Here is a 27,651-nt window from a genome sequence, read left to right on the forward strand (position 1 = left end):
GTACCTGCTTTGTCAACCATGCTCCCATGGTCTGCAGTGGGAGAAAACGTGCAGAAGGTAAATGTTGGGGAGAGTATGTTTTCTTTTTTTTGCAAGCAACATCATGCAGAGCTGAAATACATATTATGCAGGCTATGATAAGCTAACACTGAGGATGTCTGGTGCTGGTGAAGTGTGCTTTGCGCTCAAGCTGAGGCCTGACAACTCTTTCATCTCGGGCTGATGCTGCAGTCAAAGCTGCCCTACTTTCTGATGGGGGAAATGGGGAGATCATAAAACGTTATTCCCCCGTGCATATGTATGTGTTGGCGTGCGTGCGTGTAGGTGTGTGTTTTAGTATTTGTTTGGGCTGCAATCACAGCGCCTCTGGTGACAGGGAAAGGAGACTTTGTGTCTCACAGCACTGTGAAGGAATCAAAGGGATCTAGCACTCATCCATCCAAAGTGACATTGATGTCAATATGAGACAGTGATTGACTGACAAAAAACACACACACATACACTCTATGATGACTGTGCACACACACACCCACAATCTTAGAGAGCTATTTTTTGATCACAGTATGTTGCAGAGTTTTGCCTTTCATAACACAACTTTGGTGTTTCAAAGGCCATAGAAGAACTAAAACTCCTGGTTGAGAGGCAGACTATAAACAACTAAACCCTGCTCTTTTGTAATCCTCCCACCCTCACTTTTCAGAACTTTATTCCTCTTCGCTTCGTTCACCCACCCTCTCTACATCAGCCCTCTTCTTGAATTCCCTGTGGCTTTGCTTGCGCCTCTACCTCTCATTTCCGAATTGCACTAACAAAGAGAAAAAAAAGGAGCTGCCACTTCAGTCTGACTGGCTGCTGATGTTTTTGTGTTCACCCACACTGTGTCGACACACACCAAAACACACACTCAGGCGCACTGAAAACACCTACCAATGGTGCAGTGCTCTCCGTTCCAGCCTTGGTGGCACTGGCACTTGCCGTCTTTGCAGATCCCGTGTTTGATGCAGAGTGGGTTGCAGACACGCTGGTCGCAGCCAGCCCCAGTCCAGCCTTCCTCGCAGCGACAGGCTCCGCCCATGCATACACCATGGGTTCCACAGTCGACTGAGCAAACCTCTGAAAGAAGTCAAACACATTTGGGTCACACACAACTTTTTGGGGATTGTCTTTTTGCATTTTGTGGATTATGATGTTTTTATTAAAGTATTTTTTAGTGTTTTGAATAAAGCTGAAATACCTCATTTGGCACTGATCACTGTTTAAGTTGCATTTGAAATGGGAAACCCAAATTATTTTTTTTGTTGTTCTGCAATTAAAGGTGAACAAAAAAAATAATAATTTCAAAAAGTGTCAGAATAAAGCCAATTTAGCTGCTGAATCAATCAAGTACAATTTTCCGTCCCGCACCTTTAATCAAAGCAGGCGACAATATCTTAAAGATACAAATTTTTTCCCAAGCCTGTATTTCAGTCTCTTGTCTGCGAGGCTCAGATGTTGCAGGCAGCGACAGTGCATGTGGTGAGAAATGACAATCCCGTCTGTGTGCTCGGCACCCCCCGGTGGGCAGACGTTTTGATACACGTCTGTGGAGGAGTCCCGCGGTGTCAGACACTGTTTTCTGTATTAAAGTTAAGCAGGTCCTCTCTCACAACAAATGTTGGAGACTCCGTTTGTGAGAAGCAAGTAGCGTTCTCATGCTGCCTCAGAGGAGGTGGTTGCATCTATTTTAGTGGAAGCTTTTAGGGTTTGTTTTATAGACGAAAAACGTGGGTGCTTTAAAAAGTAAATGTACAGTGCTGTTACTTTTGGGGGGATTTGATGTGATAGACCACCTGGAAAAAGTGCATAATTATAACCTGTAAGGAAAAGGATGTATGGTCTTTTTACAAGTATATATCTTAAAACTGTGGTATGTATTTGCATTCAGCCCCCTTTACTCTGACAGCCTTAAATAAAATCCAGTGGTCCATTACTTTGTGGAACCACATTTCGCTGCAATAAAGGCTGCAGTCATTTAGTGTATTTCTCTACCAGCTTTGCACATCTAGAGAAAAGTTCAATTAAACAGGGTGCAGGGCATCAGTGAACACCAATTTTCAAGTCTTGCCATTTATTCTTAATTGTATTTAGGTCTGGACATTGACTGGGCCATTCTAACACATGAATATGTTTTGATTTAAACATTCCACTGTAGCTCTGGCCGCATTTTCAGGCCACTGTATTTCAACTGAGATTAAATTTCCCACTGGTGAACTCTGCTTAGCAATTACGTAACTACTGATGCAATTGGTTGCATAGTTTTTTCACGGGATTTAGATTAATGGGGGTGAATACAAATGTCTCACACTTTTCAGATTTCACTTTGCCATAAACCATGCATCATTTTCCTTATACTTCACAACTATGCACTACTTTTAGTCTTTTTTTGTAAAGTGCCATAATATGACATGTTTTGTGAAATAAACTGAATTGCTTTGTGTCGGTCTATCACAAATCCCAATAGAAAAACAAATGAAGTTTGTTGTAACGTGAAATAATGTGAAACAAGGGGGTACACATATAATTCTGCAAGGGTATTGCATCTCTATTCACAAAGCAAACACTTACTGCAAAAAAACTTGCAAATATCTTAATTTTACTACTTAAAGTAGTTATTTAAAAGTTTTGCACAAGTTCTTTGCCTCGCCTACTTTAGATTTGGAACAGGACCATAATAATAATACAAAGATCTCCATTCCATACTGTTACTGTCAGTGAAAAACTTCCCACATTGTGTACCAACATGCTCCAACTTGGCTTGGTTACTGTAACAGTTGCTGATTCCTATTTCACAGCATGTTTTAATTTTAGTGGACTGCATCCAAGCCCAATTTGAAAACCAGAACAGCATGGTGTAAAATGACTAACTAATAGTCAAGTACCCTGGGACCATAAAAAACACTGGGACAACAGCGACTGAGTAGGTGGTTTTCTAAAAACTCTGACCCACAGTCTTTACTCAGAGCGTTGGTCTCTTCCAGCCGTTCGGCGCTGTGCGGTCTTACTCACCCATGGAGCAGTCGGGTCCCATCCAGTTGGGGTCGCAGCTGCACAAGCCGGTGTCTGGGATGAAGGCGCCGTGGCCGTGGCACTGGTCCGGGCACTGGGCCCTAGGGAGTTCACAGTGGAGTCCTCCCCAGCCCGGCTTGCAGTGGCACTCCCCGTTCACGCAGATACCGTTGTTGGAACACGTCGGGTCCAGGCAATCCACTGCATTAAAAGCCAAAAGATAAAGCAGTGTTGAAAAGGGAACAAACAGATGAAGAGAACTTGAGAAAAGCTGCGAAATCGCACACCAGGGTAGATTATAAAATGAGTTATCAAAGAAAAGGCTTGAAATAGGTGAGAATTTAATTGGTTAGACACAGAAAAGGATTATAAAATGAAGGAAAACATCAGCAGATGTTTTAATAAAGCAATTAAAGCGCACAGTAAGGAATAGCAAAAAGTATAATGGGAGCACAGGAGTGAGAAACTTCCTCTGTGAAAGAGCAGGTACATTATTCAGAGTAAGCGAATGCATTTCAGTCTGTGTGTGCCAGTACACAGGGGAAAATGTGACACTGTCAGTCTGCCAGGTTGACGGGCAGCTGTGAGTTTGAGCAGTGAGTGAAAACCAATTTGACAAATTACCTCCTTTTGGCACAGGGCCCACCCACCCCACCCACCCCTCTCCGGGCTGGCTGTCATTGCTCTGTCCCGGTCATGCTTTTTCTACTTCTCTTCCCTCCTTGTCTTGTCATGACACCCCCCACTCTTTCTCTCTTACCTCGGCCATAGCTGACCCTGCTGTACCCTCCCTTTTTTGTACACAAATTAATAAAAGCACACGCTCGCACGTAACCCCTGGCCTCTCCTTTTCTGTTTGCCCGGCAGAAACGGCAGATCACAGTTATCGATTTTCATGTCGCTGGCACTTCAGGTAAATTGTTTGAGGGACTCTGTCGTGATGAATATCAGATATGAGAGCAGAGGATGGGTGGATGGCTGTGGATGGATGAAGAGCACACGGTGAAAACGCTGACCTTGTTCTCAGCCCCTTTCAGGGTTTTCACTTCTTTTGTCAGTTGACTTCCTTCTTCCCTTTGTTTCCCCTGCTCTTCATCTTCAACCTCGTATAGTTTTCTCTTTTCTCTCTCAGTTCATAGATATTCACCTTTCACCACACGGAGTCACTTTTCCCATCCCTCTCCTTTGCTCCCTTGCTTTCTGATGATGGAGAATGTTCCGTGCAGATCCTTCTTAACAAGGATCAATAGAAAAGCGAATTCAGCTCTTAATAAAATCTCTGATGTGTTCGGCTGCAGTGTCGTACTTCATCTTTACATATAGAGAAGTCTCGCTCAGCACAAGAATACGCTATAATTTGCAGACTATCTTTAGTTAAAAGGAGACGTGAGTCTGCATGCCTCCGCCTGATGTATTTATTGAACCTAAAGTTACTAGCCAGACTTTTCCTGTTATGTCGGTCAAGCTCTCTTTAGATACAGTTTGTGATCTAAAGATTTCAACATCTGATTATCTATTTATTTTGCCATGTTGTTCTAAATTGTTGTTTAACCATTCAAATGCACCTTAATTGCTTCAGAGTCTATGTCCAAATCTGTGAAAAATCTGTGATTTGCTGCCATTTTTTTACTAATGCCAACTGATTAGCTCAATACTTGTGATGTTAGAACAAACCCAGCCTAAGAGCTTAATGACTTACTGATCTGAAGTGAAAATCCTTACCTAATTACCGAGCTGCAATTTTATTGTCAATGTATATTTTTATAGTCAAAAACAGCTGATTTATATCTTTAAAACACCCAAGCTCCTTTCAAAACGATCACAGATCATGCACATTAAACAAAAAAGTGCCCGCTCTCACCCTCTGCACAGTTCGGCCCTTTGTAGCCGATGGAGCACACACAGTTTCCATCGGTGCAGGTGCCGTGGCCGCTGCAAAGAGGCTCTATACATTGCGTGACGGGGATGTCGCACTCAGGGCCCTTCCAGCCACTATAACACACACAGGAACCCTTGTCGTACTGGCCATTGCCGCTGCACAGTACTGGGCAAGCAGCTGGAGGAGAAGAGAGAAGATGAAGAAGGAGGAGGAGAAAAGATTAAACCATGCACACAAGGAAAGAAAGAAACCATTAGCACGTTTTTTTGTTGACTTGCAGGGTAAATCCACACCCAAGCACAAAGGAGAGTGAATAGAGTGGTTAAAGGGGGGCGGAGAGCGCCAATGACATAAAGAGTAATTACAAGCAGAGGTAACTAAACTATTCATCAAAGCTGTCTATCCCAGGTGAGCGCAGAGCCAGGGAGTCGTTAGCTCGGGGAGCTGCCATTCACCATCAGTCATCTTGTCTCAGCTTCACCTAAGGCCATGCGCCATGTTGCTGCTCTTAATCCTCTTTCACTGCTCGCAAAGAGACCGGGATGTGTCTTCACATCTAATTAGGCCGCGGAAATGACAAGATCTTCCCTGGCGGGATTTGTACACAACTAATACCTTTGGAACAGTCCATGCCGTGGAATCCAGGGAAGCAGTGGCACACGCCCGAGTTGCACTCTCCGTTGCCATGGCAATTGCGCGGGCACTCTTGCACCGAATCTGTGAGGAAGATGAAGTGAGACAGAGAGAGAAAAGGAGGGGAGGGTTCAGAGAGTTTGATGCCAAGCATCAAAGCATTTCATTAAATCATTGGCTCCATTCATTCTTCGGCATGCTACAAATTGAAGGCACTCTGAGTCTCTTGGTTGCAGACATCAAACGCAAACACACTCCTACAGGATTCCACGCATCGCTTTTCTCTCTATTTTTCATTGTAGTGTATGGTGAGAATACACTTTGAATCATTTTTGAAAGACGATCTCCATGAACCCTTCACCTTTGCTCTGCAAGCTTTATCAGAAAATACAGCTGAGCGTACCAGAAACCATTTTCAGAACTCTGAAATGTTTCTTTGCTTTGTCTGCTTTCGGTGTAGGTTTAACAGGCTGATTGTGAGATGACTGACAGAGACGGGGTGAGGTCAGACGCTCTGATTGCTCGACCAATCAAGAATGTTAAAAGTTTCTCCCAAAGATTCTTTCAGAAAGTACTTGGATGCTATTTGGAGGAGGTGAAATCATTTCTCATCATTTAACTGCTCATCCCTGGCCACTGTCCACTGACATAAATTTGGTTAATTTCAGTCTTATTATATGAATTTGTAAGGACTCTATTTCCTCACTTGGAGATGAACGCGTTGGGGCGTCAGTTTGGTGTGCTTCCCAGGGGAAGTTCTTGTGGTGAAAATGCTTCCTACATGCATTTTCTTTCCTAACTTGCCACAAGAAACAAAGGTTTGTTTTCTAGAAATCCTGGCTTTGCCTTTTTTCTGTGTTTATGCCTGACTTCTACCTTTACTCATGAATACTTCATCCAGGTATAGCTGTTTGGCACAGAAGGGCAGATTTAGCTGGACTCAAAAGCTGTGGTGCATTACACGACTTCAGCTGCTCTCGACGCCTTTTAGTGCCTCTTAACCCACTTACAAGAAGAGAGCCGTTTGGTGGGAAGTCACAGAGTCGATGCTAATCACAAAGATGGTGTTTTGGACTTTTATCCATCTCTTCCTCCTCTCTATGTGCTTTTTCCAGTTTCCACTCCTCCAACACAAATGAGTACTCAGCCTTTCTACACTTCCCCTCCTCTATGTCCCGAGCCTTTTTCCCCTAAATCTGAAACCCTCGTCTTCCTCTTACCCTAATGCCACCCTCTCCTTCACTCTACTCCAAAGCCCCTCCTTCATCCCTCCTTCAGTCCACTTCAATGCATTCTGGTTTCCCCCCTGCCATTATGTCTTTCCTCCTACTCCCATTCTTACTACTTGCTCTAATTCTGTCCCTGCCACCTCTCCATCTTTCCACCATACTCCTGCTACAGAGAGCGCTCTCTCTCCTCTTTATTGACAGTGAATGATTCTTTCAGTCTATACACCTCCCTTGTTCTCACACTCATAGCTCCTGCACATATGAAATGATTTTGGGACATTAGAAACCAAATTCATTCACTTTACATAGTTGTGGCACAGACTTTGATATCGATATTTTTCTGTTGCACTGGCTGATCAGATGATACAATTCATACTTAGCATAAATGCACACCTCACATGGAAAAAAAGCAAGAAAATATTTTATTTAAAGAGGAGTGGGTGTCATTTTTTTGAATGCATATGTTTGTTAGAGTATGTTTTTTTGGCAAATAAATCTCTTCAACTCGCTAAGTGCTCCATCCTACGTGCCAAGGCTACTGCAGTTGTATAGCTTTTGGCAGCATTTTGCACATGCTGCTGGTGAGTGTTTTTACACACGGAATGTGTGAAGTCATTCAGGCATTGCGGTGACACTGATATTAAAACTACCTCCTAAATTGTGAGTTTTAGTCACTTTTAAGCTCTCAAACAACTGCGATGGGTTACGATGCTGTTACTCCACCCTCCGCTCACAGCAGTAAAATGCTGACTCTGTCTCACCCATGACGTTGGTGCTGAAGGAGACTGTTTCCCTCTCCCGACCGTCATTGTAGAATGCCAGGTGCCAGGCACCGGCATCCAGGTACTGGACAAACACTGCCTCATTTAAGACCACGGTCTGGATGCTTCTCCGTTCCCTTGGGGACTCCACCACGCTCCACTTCTCCTTCCCGTCGAGGCGCTCCATGTAATCATACTGCAGAGAAATTTTAAACAGTGTGAGATAACGTTCAGTTCAAGCAATAAGATCAAGGGGAAATCTTCATTTAGTATAAATCCAAATTAGGCAGTCAAAAAGGCTGAAGCCAAAGGGCTAAGACCACAGCAGATTTCTATTGTTCAAAAATAATTCCAATCTCAAAATGTTATAGTCGTTTATTCGCACTCTATTTTAAAACCTTCGTCACATTTTCTTTGGGCTGTAATTTACATGACAAAAACAGAAGGTGGAGGCGGTGCGCCACTAATGATCTTCCTGTGTGACACACGTTCTGAAAGGGAAAGTGGTATAAAAAGCCACAACAATGCGGTGATTTAATGGAAGACTATTTAATTGATTTTCACACTGCCTAACTTATCTGTCTTTAGTGGTCTTTTCTCAGTCTATGTTTTAACACAGGAAGATAATTGTTGATGCACTGCCTCCAAAGACTATTCAAGGCATAGATGAAGTTGATTTGAAGGTTTACACATTAGCATTTGCATTAACTGTTAGGACATTTTTAAAACCGGCATTAAGACGGTAAAGTCCCTTTTGGCATTCGGAACCAACTAATCTGGATTTATACGAGTTGAAGACGCCAAGATTGACTTCTGCATTTAAGATTAACTGCTCATAACGATCCATTTTACCTTCAAAAACATTGAATGTGTCCTGAATGAGTACACTGTGTGTGTTCATTTTCCCACCTTTTCATCAATATCATTTTTCATTTTAATCCAAGGACAGCTTCCCCCAAAATCCCAATCTGCTCTGCTTGCCTGATTCATCAAAAAAGCCAAGCCACCTGCTCATTTCTTTCTGTACAGTTTAACAGGCCAGCTGCTTGGTGGGCATGCTACAAACGTGTTACATGCTGTAACGATGTAAGCCTGAACTACATACAAGGTGTTTTAGGCATATTAGGAAGAGGATGACTCCTTATGTTCTGAGCCTTTTTCTCTTAGGTTTTCTCAAAACTATTTTTACTTCAGCACAATGAACTCAAGCTTAAGTTATGTCAGACAATCAAGCAGTTAACTGATGATAACTATTCCTATTCTATAAAATCTGTTTCTAAAAGGGAAGCTCCTAATTAACAAGAGACAATTTAAGTTGCATTAATGTGAAACGTAATTATGTGTAAATCTTTGTCTAAATTAATTTATTCCCAAACAGTTTTGTAATTCCTAACTAATGTTTTATATGGCCAATGCAACACAAACATTATTAATGAACTTTTTTTCCCCTAGTTTCATTGTGGAGCTTTCGTAATGAGTAAAATAACAGTTCTGTTTATTACCTTATTACCCTGAAAGGTGTTCAGTCTGAATTTGCTCATGAAGATTCTACCTGTGCGTGTGAGGGGGGCAGGCCTTTGCGAATGTAAACTCCGAAGAGGGCATCCTTGCCGAGGGAGATGTTGAACTTGAGGAACTGAGGCTGGCTGAGGTAGAGGAGGGACCTCCAGAACACTCCCGGGGGGACATCCTGGGTCACCCGCCTCCCCACCTCGATGTTACCGGTGTCTATACTACTGTTGCGGCCTGCCCATGGACCTGGAGAGGAGAGGGGCGAAAATAAGGTCTCATAATCTGTTATGACAAGCATTATTTCATGGGCTTTTTATGTAATATCCAGGGATATTTTTCAGAAAAGACATTTAGTACAAAATGAGAACAACTGATCTCAAAAAATGGGGTTCCAAGTTAAAGACTTTTTTATTCATTAGAGTTCATTAGAATAAATCAAATCAGAGTCATTTTAACACTTCAGTGACGCTAATGAAAAGTGCTGCACAAAGATTTTTCACATTTTGCCATGTTACCACCACAAACTTCAATGTATTTCAGTGGGACTTCATTCATTGATCAACACAACATTCCACATGAAAATGTGAAAAGTATTTCACTGCAAATAAAGCTGAAAGTCTTTTGGGATGTCTCTCCCGGCTTTGCGCATCTAAAGACTGGAAGTTTTGCCCATTCATCTTTGCCAAATAGCTCAAGATCAGGCCAGATTGAATGAAGAGGGCCTGTGAAAAACAAGTTTCAAGTCTTAGTATAGACTCTTATTTGGATTTAGCTTTTGACTTTGACTGGGTCATTCAAACCCAGCATGAATATGCTTTGATGTAAACCATTCTGTTGTAACTCTGGATGTTTGTTCAGGGTTGCGGTACAGCTGTAAGTTGAACCTCTGACCCAATCTCAAGTCTTTTGCTGCTGTATTTTGCTCCATCAATCTTCCCATTAGCACTTACCAGCATTCCCAGAGTATGATGCTGCCACCACAATGTTAAACAATGGCAATGGTGTGTTCAATGTTATGTGCTGTGTTATTTAGGCTTCTTCTTTCTATGTAGAGCTAAATAGATTTTTGTTTGTAAAGCAACATTTGAAAACCATGTATAATTTTCCTTTCTGCTTCACTATTACGCAATACTTTGAGTCGGTCTATCACTTAAAACCCCCACCACACTGAAGCCTGAGGTTGAAGGATGACAGAATATAAAAAAATTCAAGAGTGATGAATATTTGTACAAGATACCGTAAAAAAAGGTTTCACTGTATTTATCTTGACTGTCCAAACCTCGTGAATAAAAAAAAAGAAATCAACATATTGTTGTTTGACTACAGTTTTTTAGGCTTAACAATATTTAAAGTTCAAAATGTTTAAATTCCCACAAATTGTGTTGGTAAATACCGCTTTATGTTAGCATGCAATTAGGACGACAGCTCTCCCAGGCGGGGCTTTATGCAAATTGTAGGATTGTGTCTCACACAGTAATACCAGCAATGTTAACTTCCTATGCCTTTTTGTCTTTTGAAGGGTTTTATTGCTTGAGTTATTCATATATTGGAGAAACTTTTATCATCAGAGGTTTTTAAATTCTAGCATTAAAGCATCAACCACAGTAACATTAGTATGGAAAACTGTTGAACAAACTTGCCACAATTATTATCTGCTGCTTTTCTATAATCCTGTAGCGGCTAGCTATGCCACACTGCTACTGCAAGTTTGAATATTAACTTTATTTTATTTTATTTTTTTCATTTCTGTGACCTTTCTCCTCTATGACAGGGTTACAACTGAAAAGAATTGCCATTTCTGCTAGGCTAGCATCAGTAAAGAAAAAGGATATTGCTTATAAAATCCCCCTCAGGTTCACCAGACCTGAATATTATCAGAAATGTCTGGCTAGACCTTAAAAGAGCACAGCATACGAGACAAGCCTCGTTAGACTTTTGAAGGAAGAATGTCAAAAAAATCCCCCAAGCAAAAACACTGGAAGACCCTCAGGTGGCTGGAGCAAGTTGTTCAAAGCAGTGAAACATGACAGAAATAGCAATGTCTTACTAAGCTCTATTCAGCACTGTTTGCTGCTGAAACAAATATGAAAGAAAACTTTGTCATGCAGGTATTTGGTGTCTTTTATTTCATCTTTTTTTTAATTAAATTAGAATACATTTTGTAAGTACCAAATGAAGTTTTTAAACGATGACCCATCCAAACCTACCCGAGTAATTCTTCATTTGTTAAATCATGAATCAACAGGGACAACCACATCTTTCTGTTCAGGTTTACTAGCTAGGCCCATCTCTGTTGAATCAAAAAATCATTTAAATATAACCTGTCTGAGAACATGAAGTAGGAAACAAAACATTAAATAGCAACACAAGATGCTCCGATCTAAAGAAATTCAGGAACAGATGAGAAACAAACTCATTGACATCTTTCCATCTGTGAAGGGTTAACACATCATTTCTGTCAGACTCCAGCAAATCACGGTCAGAGCCATTTTACCCAAATGGAGAAGATATAGTGAACCTGCCGATGAGCAGCCAACTACTACAAGAGCACATCAACACCTTATCCATGAGGTCACAAAAGACCCCAGATAAAAATCTAAAGCATGGTAGGCATCACTTGCCGTTGTTTAGGATCAGTGTTCATGATTCAATGACAACAAAGGGAAACTAGCATCATGGGAGGGTCCAAAGGTGAAAACCACTGCTGACCAAAAAGAACACAAAGGCCCATCTCACATTTGCCAAATACATATTCTTTAAGTGATACAGCAAAAGTGGAACTTTCTGGAAAGGAGTTTGTCCTGTTACATCTGATGTAAAACGAACAGCATTTCTAAAAAAAAAAACAAAAAAACCCCCCCAAAAAAATAAAACACAAATACCAACAACATCGGTGGTGGTAGTCTGATGGTCTAAGCTGCTTTTCTGCTCCAGGTCCTGGACGACTTCCTATAATTGATTAAACCGGGAGGTTTGCTCTCTGCCATAAAATACTGAAGGAAAGTATCTGACCATCAGAAAAAAAAAAAAAAAAGAAAGTTTTTGGACTGACCGTAGACAGAACATTCATGCTCTGAAATCCTTCAATGTGGCTGAATGAAAACAATTCTGCAAAGAAGAGTGGGCCACGATTCCTTCACAGTGATGTAAGAGATTTACAGTCACTTACTGCAAATACTTAATGGCTGCTGCTCAAATCATCAATTGAAAACCCTTTTTGGGCCTCAACTTTCCCATGCATGCTTGCATCTAATGTTAGGACTCAAAATACAGCTTTTTGTCAAAGTCCACAGAAGTGTTGACTTTGCTGTCTGGGTTGCAATGATAGTGGACTGATAGAACCGCAGCGCCAAGACTTCAGAGTACACAGGAAAAAGCACACCATCCTGTAATCAGGTCAGCCATCTAACAGAGCAGTGTCAGGGTGCATATAGAAAAAGACAGAGTGGGAGAGACAGTGTGTGTGTGTGTGTAATGGTGAAGAAACAAAAGTAACATTGAGTAGAACAACAGCAGCATCTGGCCTAGATGGGTGGGGAACAGAGCACAACAGTCCGCTCATCACACACGCTGTGTGCGCTACAGAGCCACATCGAGCAAGTAAGAGAAGAACAGATAGAAAGCCGCATGGGGCCCTTTAAAGAGAGAGGAGGTGAGAGAGGGTAGTTTTTACCTCACCGCTGACTGAAAAGATAATGCGGGCTCGACACAACTTGCCGTGTTTAAAACAGGGGAGCACATCCAGAACTGCATCAACAGCTGCATCAATATTTTAGATGCAAGTGTGTTTGAGTGGAAAAATTTATTGAATTGTGTGTTACTGAGCAAATACAGCTTTTAGAAGCCCCCACGGATACACACTGTTTGCATTTCTCTTATTTCTAGGCTAACTAACTATGTGGTAAAATACAGGCTCAAGCCAATTTATACATGCAGAAGATACATTTATATTTAAAAATGGATCAAAATAGGATTTTAGTTTTGAATCTTTAAGAGGAGTGCTATTGATAGGACCAGGATGGCATGGAGTGTTTGGAACTGATTTAAGCTCATCACAAGAAAGTAGAGAACATATTTAGTAATTAATGTGCCGCATTGAACTACTGCAAAATAGGGAATTTTTGAATAAAAATCTAAAGGAATTATCCCCATCCCATTTCCATAGCTGTTCCTGCTGCTGCATGCGGACTGTGCTGCTCCTCGGTATCAGGTGTGCAGCTGGTAGTTCATACCTCTGCCTCCAGAGGGCAGTGTGGCCACGTCACTGTTGACAGGCAGACCAGCTCCCAGTCCGTTGTTTAACAGAGGGCCGTCAGAGGGCTTCAGCTGCCACGTCAGACCCAGCAAGTTGATCGCTGCACACAGAGACACGGAGGGAACGGGAGGAGAAGGAGAGAAATATGTGAGAGAAGCCAGAGAGGTGGGCTGAGGACATTTGATTCCAATAGAGGACTGGCAACAAATGATAAATGGAAAGCAGCAGCTGACCAACCTTCTTTAGTTGGATCTGTCATATGCAAGCGAAGCTCCATAAATTATTATACCATCAGAAAGTTAATTTATTTCAGTATTTCAATTTAAAAACTGAAATGCATGGACTTATTACACACAGACTGATATATTTTAAGTTTTTACTTATGTGAATTTTGATGACTGGCTTACAGTCAGCTTACAACTAACGAAAACCCAAAACTCAGCTTCATTGAAAATCATAATATTACATTTTATTAGTATTTCCATCTACTTATACCACATATGCACTAAATACTTAGTCTGGCCGGAAAATAACACCAGTATCTCCACGTTGCTTGACAGTAGAAGGAAGCGTAACCTCTAAAATTTCCTGGTAGACGTCTGAGTTGACGTTGGACGTCATAAAACCAAAGTGAGTCAATCCCAGCAGACAACACAGCTTCTCCAGTCAATACTGAACCCTGGATTATGTGTCTCTTTACTCTTCCAGACTCCGGGACCATGACACAATCAGAAAAGTCTGTTTCAGGTTGTATGTCCCCATGTCCTGTATGTACAACCATATGTGGGGCCTCCTGAAGCTCTGACTCCAGCTGCTTGCCACACCTCGTTAAACTCCTCCAACCCCTTCAACGGGCTTTGCTTCGAGGTCCCTTCAAGCTGTCTCTGTTGTTTGTGCACAATTTTCTTTTACTTAACTTTCCATTCTTGGATATAGCACTATATAAACAGCTAGCTTCTGTGACATGGACCTTTTGTTGATCGATTCTACTTTTGGAGGTTGTTGAAGAGTTTCTGCTGCACATCAAGTCTTTCTGGCGGTTGTGCAAGCGATAACAGTAGAAATCCTTTTTTTATTCGTCTTATGTAATATTCTGATTTTCGGAGAAACTGTATTCTAGCTTTTGTTCACTGTAAGCTATAAATACCAAAATTAATAAAAGTAAAATTCTAAAGTATATATCTCTGTGCAGAATAAATTTATATAACATATGAGTTTCCCTTTTTGACTTGCATTACTAAAATAAATCAATTTTTCTAATGTATTGAGATGCACCTGATTATGACAGTACAGCACGTTTCCTAGAGCATACACTTGAGTTAGTGCGTTTTAATGAAATACAGTAGAACACAGAAACCGGGTCCATAGAGATCACGCAATTAGAAATCTGTTGAATTCTCTCCCTGAACCTCTCTTCCAAAGCTCTCTGTTGCTTTTTACTTGGAACCCTTTACACCGTCTAGCTGAAAGCGAGTGACAGATTCCTCTCTGAAGGGAACACTCCATTGCTCTCCTCTCCTTTCTCCTTTTCCTTTGTCCTCTGTTGTGTTATTGTGTGCTGGTGGCATGAGGCTGCTCGAGTGGGTTCGCTCTTCACTTTGTCAGCTCTTTACTCTCCCCATGTCTCTTTGCTCCTCAGCCCTCTGCAAAACGTCTCCTCCCACCATAAATACAAGATGAGGGAAAAAACAACATTCTGTTGCCTTACTAGTTCAATAATTTCCCCAGTGAGGGGTATGTTTCTTTTCTTTATGAATGACTGTTTTGATCTTTAAAGCTTCATGGACAATCTGTTGATTGAGATGCATTGTTTGCCCATGAATGCCTACAGTTACTCAACATATGAAGGCACCTCCAGCTCTGTGTGAATTACAGTATCCTGTGATATGGGCTTGGTTGATATAGACTGGACTGGTTGTGTTAGAATGCATTATGTAGGTGCTATTGCACTCTTCTCAGGATGGGAGGAGACCTACAACACCTGCATGTGGAACCTGGGAATCAATTTCCGTCTTGTCAAAATTCTATCTGCACTTGCTGAAGGTTTGCACACACCGGGATGAGTGTAAAAGTTTTAGGAGGCGGGAATGCGGATTCAGGATTTGCTACCTTTCTCTCTCCTCACTCGGTTCTGCTTTTTGTTTCCTTCTTTTTTCATGTTTCATCACATTCTTCACTTCTCTCCCCTCCCCTGCTTCCCGGTCAAAGGAAAGCGCTGACACCTTGGCTGCTTCCCGGCCTACACTGTCAGCTCTTTTTTAAATTTTTTTATAGAGCGCTGGGAGATTGGAGGGGGATAGAAAACAAGAAACAGAGGGGGAAAGGACAGTGCTCCCCCTGTCTGTTCTCTTATATCCAACCTTTGCCCTCTTCTTTTTAATCGCACCAACCTTCCTTCCTTTACATTTTTTCCTTTGAATTCCCTCCTTTTCTTATCTTTGCCCTGTCCTTCCTTGTAGATAATACACCCACACACACATACACACACTGATGGTATCACAGAGAGCCTTCGATAAAAAGATTGTCTATTGAATCAGTTGGAGACAGTAAGCAATTGTGAATCTATTGTGACGCCGTTCTCAATCTAGGTCACCTCCAAGAACACATCAGACAGACAGCATTGTGGGTTAGCTCATTGTGTGTGTCTGCTTATTGGCTTTGTGTCTCGGTGAGGCTACGAATACACATGTTTCTAAAATGTGTTTTATTCTCTTACAGAGCTTTGCAAACATATTCATACCTCTAGTATATTTTAGAACACAGTCAGGGATAAAGGCGTGGAGAAGTTAAAAGCGGGGCTAAGTAATAAAAACAGATCCCAAGCTTTGAACAGCTCACAGAGCTCTGTTCAATCCATCATCTGAAAATAGAAAGAGTATGGCACAGGTGTTAACCTACTAAGAAATGTCCATCTACCTAAACTGACAAGTCAGGCAAAGAGAGCAGCAATCAGGGACACAGCAAAAAAAATAAAATGGTTATATGGGAGATTCTCAACAGGAAATCTTTTTGTCATGCACGCCATAAATCTGAACTTTATGGAAAAGTGGCAACATGAAAGCCATAGCGACATAAAATGTTTAAGTTTTGTTTGCGGTTTGCCACAGGCCCTTTAAGGGACAAACAGGCGCTCTGGTCAGACAAGACCAAAATTGGTCCACATGCAAAAGTGGCTTAAAGACAAAAAAAATGCACATCATCCCCACCATAAGACATGGTGGTGGCAGCATCACGAAGAAGAGATTATGTTGATGCGAAGACAGATGGAGAGAAAACAGTGAAATCACATATCACTAGGACAAGTATGTTTATACAGCTAGAGCTACAATTAAATGATTTGGATCAAAGAATTTCCATGGCTTGAATGGCCCTGTAAAGTCCAGATGAAAATCTAGTTGAAAAATGTAAAAAATGCTCTCCATCAAATCTGGCAGACACTCAGCGAGGTTGCCAAGAAGAATGGGCCACTGTTTTAGTCTCACGTTGTTCAAAGCTGGTTGAGATATATCCCAAGGCAGCTGTAACTGCTAACTGCAGCAAAGAGTGCTTCAACAGAGTATTGACTCAAGGGCCTGAATACAAATCCATGCCACACTTTTAAGCCTCTTGTTTCTGAAAAATGTTGAAAACCACCTACCATCTTTTTTCCACTTCACAACTATGCACTACTTTATGTTGGTTCATCACAAAAAACCCATAGAATACATTAACATTTGGAAGCTCAATGGGAATGAAGACACTGTTATGCCATTGCAATCCTGTTTTTGTTTTCTTTAACAAGGCAGTAGGAAGTTGACCAACAGATGGCACCCTTACTCCTTTGTGACAACAGCTCCAAAGTCCACTCTTTGTCAACAAGTTTCATACAGCAAGACACAAGAAAGACAAAGAGAGACCAGACAGTTGTTATCACCCCCCCTCCAAACCCCACTACCCCCCGTGTCACAGCAAAACCTCTGACAATTTTGAGGCCCATCTTTAAGCAAAAATAAAATTGCAGAGTCTGACGTATTCAGCTTTGTACTGCCACATTTTAAGCATTTTCCTTTCTGGTTGTAATTGCCATAATTATTGTTTTCTAGCTGCATTTCAAGCTTTTATTAAGTGCAGTACCAATAAAGCCCATCTCAGATCAAATCCACTGACAGGCACAGTGGGAATAAGGGATTCAGACTGTCTTAGTGTGAGTTTCACTTTTTAAGCTCTGGCTTCTTCATGTCTTCAGCTCAACAGATGAGCACACGGCAAAAAAACACACATGTACACACAGGCATGCGGGGGCAGATCACCGTGCTGCAGGTTTAATAAGCAAGTGTGTTGGATTAAAAATAGATCAGCTTCTTCATGGAGAGGTTTTTTTAAAATGTTGCTTTTCTGATTCATAATTCAGCAAGGCAAAGTGCTTGCCTGTATTATCTGCAGACGGCAGCATCTGAAAAAAGCTACGGCATGCTGGGTCCTGTGACAAAAAACAAGACAGATGATGGACAGATGAGGAAGAAGGAGGTGGCGGCTTGTGCATGGGGAGAGAGGTTAGTGGTCGGGACGTCATGGAAAAATTGTGGCAGGAGAAAAAGGAGAGAATCTGAGAACAGAAAAAAAATCATTCGGAAAGAAACCAGAGATGATGTGGCAAAGATGAGAGGCAGAGCTGAACTTCGTCTACTCATGGATGACCAAGAGGAGATTTACTGGCTTTTTATCCTTTGACACGTCGGAAAAAAACACAAATCCAGCTCACCTATGCATGTCTGAGCAATATTTGTATGTTTCAAAGTTAAAAGGTGTAAATTGATGCCTGCCTGGGAAAAAAAAAAAAAAAACAGAGCTAGTGACAGAGAAAGGTGACTTTGTGCACTGAATGTCCCTTGAGTGGAAAATATTGTATCATCATCATTCTGTTGTACATGTTCAAACTCTTCTCATGTCTCTCGCCTTTCTCCTGCTGCCGCCTCTTTAAACACGCCAGCTCCAACTGAACCACTTGTGATGCTGCTAATTGCACCAAGGATACAGAGCTTGCATGTATTTATATGTAATCTCTTGCATTGCAAGTAAAATTACACAAAGAGGACGCTCACACACATTCATGTGAACAGCAAGCTTTCATTCTTCCCTGGCCATCCAGATAAATGCATATTAACTGTTCTAATTCACCAGTAAATTAACAACTCTGACCTCAATTAGGGTGGTAATTGTAGCAGAGACCAGCCCCTCCCGTTGTTGGCCTGGGTTCTAATTGGGCTAGGAAGCTTTACCCCTGCTTTTTTTTTTACTGTCCAGTGCTCCACCCCTTCCATCCAATCTCATGGAGGTTCTATTCTTACAGGCTCAAAGGCAGTTTGTTGCACAAACTAAACACACAGAACCAAATGAACCCCCTTGAAAGAAAGCACAGGGTTCTTCATGTTAAAATTCCCAGACTCAAATTCTCAGAATCCTCTGCACTTTTAAACCTACTTCAATGTATAAATAGCAAAGTTCCTTATGAATTAATGATGAACATTTTGTCAGTGGTTGAATATATATAAGATAGGATATACTGAACTTGCAAATAATGGATCAATGGACAAATGGTCAGATGGATGGATGGTGACAGTGAGGGATGGACTGACTGACAAAGGGATGGATGGATATAATTAGGATAGGTAAAAAGGCTGGAAAGTTTTATAGTTTTCATACTTATCCAGACCTGAACTGCATAAATCAAATTCTGTCCTTTTCCCAATTTGTTTGGATTTTTTTTTTTATCACTCATGCCGCTCTACCCATATCCTCAGCACACAAGTGTGCTCCTGATATTGGAAAGGCGGAGGAAAAAAAACAGAAACCTGGCCCAGGTTCTCAACAAGTAGGCCTTTAGGGATATTACGTAAAATTTACCTCATGAAATCCACTCATTCAACCTATAAATAAGGCCCTCTCTGTCGGCTTAGCTCTGAAGCCGGTTTTCTTGCTGAAATCAGTTAGAGTCTCAGACAAAAGTATGGGGGCGGCTCACGGCTGCCCTTGGGGGTGGGGGTGGGTGGGTGGGGGGGTCACATCGACTTCGAGAGACAAACTGTCTGCCAGCGTATGTGTGTGTGCACCAGCGTATGCATGCAGCAAATTGCACGGCATTAACAACAAGCGCACAAAGCTGCAAGCCCCGATGGGACCTCCTCATCCAGCTGATGCAACTGAACTGTAATTGACTGCAACACAAAAGGTTATGTGAGTTGCTGGCAGCTCTTACCTGCACAAAATAAGAAGACGGCAACTTAGTAAATCACACAGCTAAAAATGGCTTCTTTACCGGTGCTGAAATATTGACAGGACCCTCCACGGCTGTTGCCATGTGCTTGCTTATGTCAGTGTGTGTGTGGTTGAGTGTGATTGGTTAAATGAAATGAGATGTGCATCTGAGTGATGTCCTCCTTTCTGAATCCTCATTTCCTCTTCACATATCTGGTCCGTGACCCTCCCTTCTCCTCGCTGCCGCTGTGCCTCACCTCATCCCTGCCTACCTCGAGTCCTTTCCCTCTCATCGATCTGTATTAGAAACAGGATATGAGGAACTATGCTATCTTATCACATGTCGGAGAGCGGCAGAGAATGAAAAGACAGAGTGCGTCTTGGAAGACCAAGAGATGGAGAAGCTAAAAAGAAACTGAGAGAAGGGACGGAGAACAAGATAAAAAAGAGCCTTCATTCATCTTCTGTTTTAAACACAGCACAAGTTGAGCATCGTGGGGCCTAATTGGAATAACGATTGGGCCCAGATAAGACCCGTGCTAATGAAAAAAAAATGAATTAGGAAATAAATGAATGAAGCAAGCAAGCAGAGGAACGTTGATTTAAGTAAAAAGAACTCCCCCCCCCCATGGCAGCAAAACCTGGATTTCTGCACAAATAAACGCAAAATGTGCAAAAACCCCCACTGGCTTACCTAAAAAAAAGTCAAGAGATAAATGTTATAACCTAAACAACTGTGCACCCTACTTTGCATCACCTGACCAGAGCAGATGACCCATTTATCTCTAACGGTGCAGATGGCGTAGCACCTTGTGCAGTGCCCTGCCCCTTTTCCTGGACTGGCAGCGTGCGGTAAGATCCTAACCTTTATCAGCGCGACAGGCCCCGCTGCTGCGGACACACGCTCCACGTCCGATCCGCATGCCCTGGTCTCCGCATCCACCATATGCCCCAACAGTGCCTTCACCTCCAAAACATGTAGCACGCACACGCCAAAGATGCACATGTACACGGACACCTATGCTGGCATGAGCGACACATCCTGACCTCTCGCTGTTCCACCTTGGATCAGCAGAAGGGAAGCCACATGCGATGTGAAAGGGGACGGAGGGGTCAAGGAGCTGGCTTTGGAGAGGAGCCATAGACTTGACAAAGCTCAGTGGAGGACATATTCCAGAGATTTATTGTAGCTAAAACATTGAGGGAGCAACAACTTCGTGCAAACAACAAACATTTTTGGTTTTACAACATGGCTGTAGATGGAAAATCACTTTCTTTAATAGTTGTGTAGTCTCATTTTATTTTAAATGACTTATTATTTCTTCATATATCTAAAAATAGAAGGAGCCATCTCCTCATGATAAAAGGTACAGAGATGTGCTTCATAAACCTTAGAAACTAGTTTAGAAGCAAAAGATTGATTAGTTGCAGCTCTCTCACAGCTCAGTCATAAGATGTAACGATGAAGTAATGCCACAATAGGAGTAATGTAATTATTTGATCATATCAGGTAATTAACACTTTTACAATTTAATTAGGTGGTAGAAACTTTTAATAAAGGTGTTACAGCAGAGTCTTTCTTAAAAGGTAAAACCGTGTCATAAATTTGGTACTTATATTACCTAAATATTAAACAATCAATTACTCTGTTGTCAGTATCTTATTGCAAGCTTCTGCTGCAATTGATTACATGTAATAACTGTTAATTACATACTGTTAGCCAATTGTTAAATTTTTGCTGCCAAGTAATTTAAATGTAATAACATGTTCAATTACACAATGTTAACTGATTACTAAATTTAGGGTTGGGGATAGTTCATTAGACAACTACTCCGTTATTAATATCTTATTACACTTTAGGTTATATTTTTAATCAACTTTAGTAATGACATGACACCCAAAGTTTACAATTGTTTGGTCAATGAATATCTTATTACAAGTTGCTCTGGTAATTGCATAATATGACCAAAACATTACATTTTTACCTTTAAACAATTACTCTGCTATTAATATCTTGAAACAAGCTGCTACTGCAATTAGTGACATGTTGGTATATACACAATATTAAGAACAGAACATGACTCGGTGAACATCTTATCACAAGGTGTTACTTCCAGGTAATTTAATGTAATAATTCCAGTAGCTCTAGCTATCATAATTGGGATATTAATATTGATGCGCACCTGCAAAGTCAGCTTACCAAGGCGAGCTGTTGTTTAGTTTGACCGTACATTTTTGTGCAGTTTTGATAAAATGAAGAGTTTTCTTCCAAGCTAGTCATGTTTTGGTTAAAGATAAATTATTTTGCAGAAAAATATAAATTTTTTGTCAGTTTTAAAAATTTCTTCAACCCCTGACAATGTTTTTTTTTTCCACTTCTTTCACTTGACTGAGTTGCTCTGGTTAACACAGCATGCATGTGAGCCCTCTGAGTTACAGATATGCATTTGATTATAATGTATTTACTTTGCTAACTGCACAGCTGTGAACGATAAAGCCATTAACATGGTATTATGGGAAGGAATCGGTGATGGGAACGCGCCCGAGTGAAGCACTTCTAGCCGGGAGGAGCGGCGGGGCAAGTAAGCGATTGTGATCAGTCTGGAGCAGCCAAGACGGCGGTGATGGATGGGAAGTGGTCGGCTTCAAGGCGTGAAGGTCACACTCGATGACAGTGTTTGTGCATGTGTGGCTCTGTTTAATCAACACACAGAGGAGTTGGGAGAGAGAAGCCTAAAAATATGTGGTGTGAATGTGCTCGCTCACCAGTGCGTGTGTCTTCTCATTCATCAGCGGTGACGGTGCCATGTGGGGTACGCCACAAAGCTGGACAAATTCACCAGCCACACACCCGCGCACACATTCATATGAAACACTCCTGCAAAGGTGACACAAGCGCCCGCTAGCAGGAGTTTACTCATAGCAGTCAAGGGCGCACCTGTACATGTGTGTGGGATTGTGTGCATATGTATGGGAATGCGAAAACAGTCCACCCAGACACAACTAGCCTGACATGTCCTCAGTGTTTCATCTATCACACATTTTCCCCTTTTGCTTACACACTCCGTCTTCCAAGACTCATATTCTTTCTCCCTTTTTTTTATCCTTCCCAACTTGTTTTTACATTACCGCTTCTTCCTATCCTTTGCAGTCTCCCTCTGTCCTTTCATCTCGGCATCACTGTCCCTCTGTTCTCTGCTCACTGTGATCAATTAGGAGACATTAGTCCCACAGTTATTCCAGGTGACACAAGCCCTCTGGAGGCGACGTTCTCCTTCATCTCTCCTCCATCTGCCTCTACCTCGGTTTCTCCTCTCCACACCCGGCTCTCCTGTCACTCATGCTAGACGTCCTCCGTCTCATCATCATCATCTTTCTCTTCTCTCTGCAGTGCAAACAACACATCTCCACACTTGAGCAATTTTGCAACCTCGTCGCTCACGGAGCAGAAAATGGCAGATCAGCCTTGACCCTCTTTCCTCCTGGCTCTCAAGTGATCCGTCCTCCATTTCCTATCCCTGTATACGCTCACCTCTGTCCTCTATGTGCGTTTCATCCTTTCCTATCCTCCCTTCTCCTTTACATTCTTCAGGTTGCCATTCACAATGATGGACCTGTCTCCTCTCCTATATGCCAACCGTTCACCTGTATCCTAGCAACCACATCTTCTTATGGCAGGGGTTCTCCACGTGGAGCGAGCAAACAAGACGCAGAGGGAATGACGAACAAGCACTCTCGTTTATCCTCTTTTCTCCATCCGTTCAGTCATTCTTTCACACGTTAAGAGGGAGGCCACACTCCACTGGAGTTTGGAGCAAAAAGTATGTTTGCAAGACCTCTGAAGTTCTCTGTTATTCTGTGATGATGAAACAAAGTGACTCAGAATTTTATTTTTTTTTTGTGTTCATGTGTGTATGCTTATCTCATTCTCATGGCTCCATTCGAACAGCAGGGTTGTGCTTCAAAGTAATATTGTCAGTTGTACACTTGAAGCGTGCCTTTTGAAAAGTCCCTTGGTGCATCTGTGGAAGCTTCTCAGCCTACAGCGCCATGCACAGTTTTTGGTGCACACAGTAGTGCATAAATGTTAAGTAAAAAGACAAATCTAAAAATAATTGAATCTGTTCTTACAGGTTTGCCTGCATTTAGCTCCAGCCATCATCTCATCAGATCTGACCAGGTTCCTCGTCTCTGCTGGAGAAAAGCAATCCCACAGCATGATGCTGCCACCTCCGTGTTTCATGGTAGGAATCGTGTATAAGTGTATGTTTTCTGCTAAAAGTAGCATTTTGCAGGTAGACAAAAAGTTTTAAATTTGGTTAATTTTATTATATTATACTTTCTTTCACATCTTTGCTCTCTTTGCCTGGCAGTTTAAATGGATGGCCATGTTTTAGTATGTTAGCAGTTGTGCCCTACTCTTTTTCATTTTTGGATGGATTAAGCAATGCTCTGTGAGATATTCACAGGTACACAACTCTATTTACTATTAGGTGACCACTCGATGCAATGGGCTGGACGGATTTTATTAAGGGGAGTTGAATACAAACGCGTGGCACTTGGATTTTTATTTGCAAAAAAATCCACTTCACATTTATGTTGCACTTGGCTGATCGACCACATAAAATCTCAATAAAATACCCTGTTTGTTGTTATATGGCAAAATGTGAAAAAGTTAAAGGGTGTGTGAGTGCTTTTGCTATGTATGGTTTGGAAAAAGAAAAAAGAAAAAAAAAAGCCAGACTATGAGTCAGAAATATTGTGTGCAAACACAGTTTACATCAAGTTCTATTGGAGAAGGACTGACAAGCATATGCACATTTTCATGCACACAAAACTGAAAAGTGCTGTTCAGGCACATGTGTCCTGCTGTAATTTATGAGTGGGCCCCTGGGCGGATGCCTCAGAGGGGTCCTCTTCACGCTGCATGGCTCTGGGTGCTCAGCGCAAATCCCCGCAGCCATCGCCTAGGCCTGCACATATACACGTGCATCATACACAACTAGGCACAGATAAAAAAAAAAAAAAAATCCCCCTTATGAGTAGTGAACTCGCTGCACGATTAACGCTACAAAAAGCAAGGTAAACACAGGGGTTTCAGGCTTGGCAGCACTGCTACCGCTCTGTTCAGCACAGACAAAACACCCGAGCAAAACATTTCCCTACAGTTGAATGGGGACCTTACAGCTAGCAACAGAAAAAAACCCAACAAAATCTTCTTTTTTCAGCCCACTCAGTTGTAGCCAGGTGGTCAATTAGGTTTGTTGGTAAAGCTCAGATCTCTAACAGATAATTCAAGTGAAAATACACGGAAACTATCAGCCGCACTCGATCCTATTAAAAATGCAACAGTGTACTGTATTTAGATAGTCTGTTAGCAGCCTTGTTTGTGCTATAAATACACCTAATAATAAAGTAATCTCCTGGATTGGCTGACAAGCTAATACTACTAATTATTAAAATAGACAGGCATTGTTGTTAAAAGGGTTCCTCTGGCATGCACACAAACCCATATGTAGTGTTAAAAAAATAAATAAAATTAAGGCAGTAATTAGTCTTTGAAACAGACACACTACATATTATTTCTCTAATTAACTCTACATTGAATAATTAGAATTATATGTACTTATGAAACCAGCCATTTATCATTATTAGCAAATATGCTGCACACTTCCCATGAAATAAAAATATTCCTTTGGCCTTAGGTGTCTGTTGCCCTCCTTCACCATCCCAGCTCGTGTTGTGATGCTCTGTATCTGGCTGTCCAGTGCAGGGTGACCGAGCCAAGATCAGGAGGAGACGGATCTGTCGGTGTGCCCCAGGCCAGGGGTTTTGATCTGCTCTAGAGGACGCACACCACTCTCAAGGGCACTCCGAGGGGGCACACAAGCACACACAAAGTGGACACCCACAGGCACGAGTTTGTGTGGACGTTTGAGCAAGCATATCCACCTGTGGGCGTATGTGTGTACACTTGCAGTACTTAATACTTTTTAAACATGTCCACATTTTGCCACGTTCCAACAACAAACTTTAATGTGTTTCATTGGGATTTTATATGATAGACCAACACAAACTGGTGCATAATTGTAAAATGGAAGGAAAACAAAGCAGGATTATTTTCCATTTTTCACTAAGACAAATCTGAAAGGTTTGTGGTGTATATGTATTGAGTCTTTACTTCCTGATGCTGTATAATCAATTGCCTTCAGAAATGCCCTAATTAACCAAGAGGTTTACAGCAACTCTGGATGAGATGCAGATATCTACAGCTCAGGTGGGAAAATCCGTTGTCAGGACAACTATAAGTTGAACCCTCTACAAATCTGGGCTTCATGGAAGAGTGTCAAGAAGAAAGTCACTCTTGGGGGAAAGCCACAGACAGTCACAGTTAATGGTTGCTACAAGCCATGTAGGGGATACACAACCATGTAGAAGAAGGCGCTTTGATCCTTCTGACCTTCATGCAAAACACTACATGTGGCAGAAAACAAATCTTAAAACCTGACAACGGCAGCATTATGTTGTGGGGATGGTTTGCTTAATCCAGGACATGGAAGTTGGTCAGACTCGATGAAAAAACGGACAGAGTTAAATACAGGGTAATACTGGAAGGAAAACCTGTTAGAGGAGAGGTTTGCCTCATAGCAGTACAACACCAAACATACAGTCAGAACTATATCTTACCTATATCAATGCACAGTCATATGTCAGAATAACCTAGTCAAAGCTCAGACCTGAATACAATTGAGATTTGGTGGCTACTTCACAATTATGTGGCACTAAGTATTTGTTATCACGTTAATCAGAAATTAAATATATTTAATTTGTTGGCTGTAACATGACAATATGTGAAAATGTTCACAGGATATTAATATTTTTGCAATACACCATAAAATGATAGATAGATATATTGTAATGTAGAAAAGCATGGAATAGGTATATTTATAAATAATGTAAAGTTATATTAATAATTAATGTGGAGTCAGTGAGGGGGTTTCTCTTTCTGCTGATGCCACTGATTTCTAAGATCCACCCATCTGTTGACTCTGGTCTCTGGGGTAAGAGGCCAACCTGGGGCTCAGTGGCACACCTGCCTCCTTTCACACGCACACACTCCCACACATGCACACACACGCGTGCACACACACACACTCACACACACACACACACAATGAGCAACATTTTCTTTTTCTTTCTGCAAATCCAGCGGCAGACATGCATCAGATTTTCTTCCTGATGTGCTCTGAGTGTCTGCCATTCCTTCAAGTATCACACGCTGGCTTCAGATCAGTGAAAAACATCCAGGTTCCTGCTGGGTCTGTTAGGATTCCCACTTTGAGTGATACCTGCTCAAACAAACAACCTCTGTGTTTCTGTGGTGTGCGTGTGTCTTCCTGTTTGTCTCAGTGGCTGTTTACCAGGGCTGAGTGGAGGCCGAGGCATCTGCTGAGGCCGATTTTGACAGAGCGGCACGACACAGCTAAAGCGACAAAGCTTACACGCCCCGACTCTGCTCGGTGTTTATAGCGGGCCGTTAACTTGACACTTTTTTATTTTGGCGTGGGAGGGAAAAATAAAAGCAAAGCTGAAGGATTGTAGGTTAGCACAACACAAGCTGGACTGAAGAACTTGAAATAAAAGAGGTGTTCATGTGTGACAGAGGCTGGATTCTTTCACTTTTCCAGCATTTTGGTCATTTGTATTCAGCACCCTCCACAGTTAGTGGCACAACTGGTGTGTAAAGCCTTAAAACAAAGTTGCCTTTTCTTGCAGTAGTGCAATCTCACACTTTTTAGAGCCCAACCTTCAATTCACGTACATTTATCCAGATTGGAACAAAGCCTAATAGTAAAAAAAAAGTAAAAAAAAAAAAGTGATTCATTTGTTGTTGGAATTTGTTTAATTCAAAGTTTACCTTTTTAAGCTATTCAAAGTGTTTAGAAATGTTAAACAGTAACCCATGATATGTTCCCTGGGGCTACAATATGATATGACACAAATTCATGTTTCTCTTAGCTGGTCTTCAAAATAGGAAAGACAAGAAAACATGGCATTCAGTTAAGGCAGATATGCGGGTAAGGGCTAGAAGAATATAGCTGC

The 27,651-nt window shown here is 41.7% G+C and overlaps 1 protein-coding gene across 3 annotated transcripts in view; it reads right to left on the reverse strand.

The window, feature by feature from the left end:
* tenm2a (teneurin transmembrane protein 2a) overlaps window positions 1-27,651 on the reverse strand; it is a 152,301-nt gene that overhangs the window by 35,641 nt on the left and 89,009 nt on the right. For 2 of the 3 annotated variants that reach the window (XM_047353470.1, XM_047353473.1), the window contains 8 exons: window positions 13,292-13,414; window positions 9,100-9,305; window positions 7,548-7,743; window positions 5,540-5,641; window positions 4,907-5,101; window positions 3,046-3,246; window positions 928-1,113; window positions 5-31 (listed from right to left, as the gene is read on the reverse strand). In XM_047353470.1, coding sequence (XP_047209426.1) covers window positions 5-31; window positions 928-1,113; window positions 3,046-3,246; window positions 4,907-5,101; window positions 5,540-5,641; window positions 7,548-7,743; window positions 9,100-9,305; window positions 13,292-13,414 — 1,236 coding nt within the window. The remainder of the gene's footprint in view (window positions 1-4; window positions 32-927; window positions 1,114-3,045; window positions 3,247-4,906; window positions 5,102-5,539; window positions 5,642-7,547; window positions 7,744-9,099; window positions 9,306-13,291; window positions 13,415-27,651) is intronic. The other variant, XM_047353471.1, reaches the window with a different exon arrangement.

Source organism: Girardinichthys multiradiatus, chromosome 23, assembly GCF_021462225.1.
Source record: "Girardinichthys multiradiatus isolate DD_20200921_A chromosome 23, DD_fGirMul_XY1, whole genome shotgun sequence".
Lineage (NCBI taxonomy): Eukaryota > Metazoa > Chordata > Actinopteri > Cyprinodontiformes > Goodeidae > Girardinichthys > Girardinichthys multiradiatus.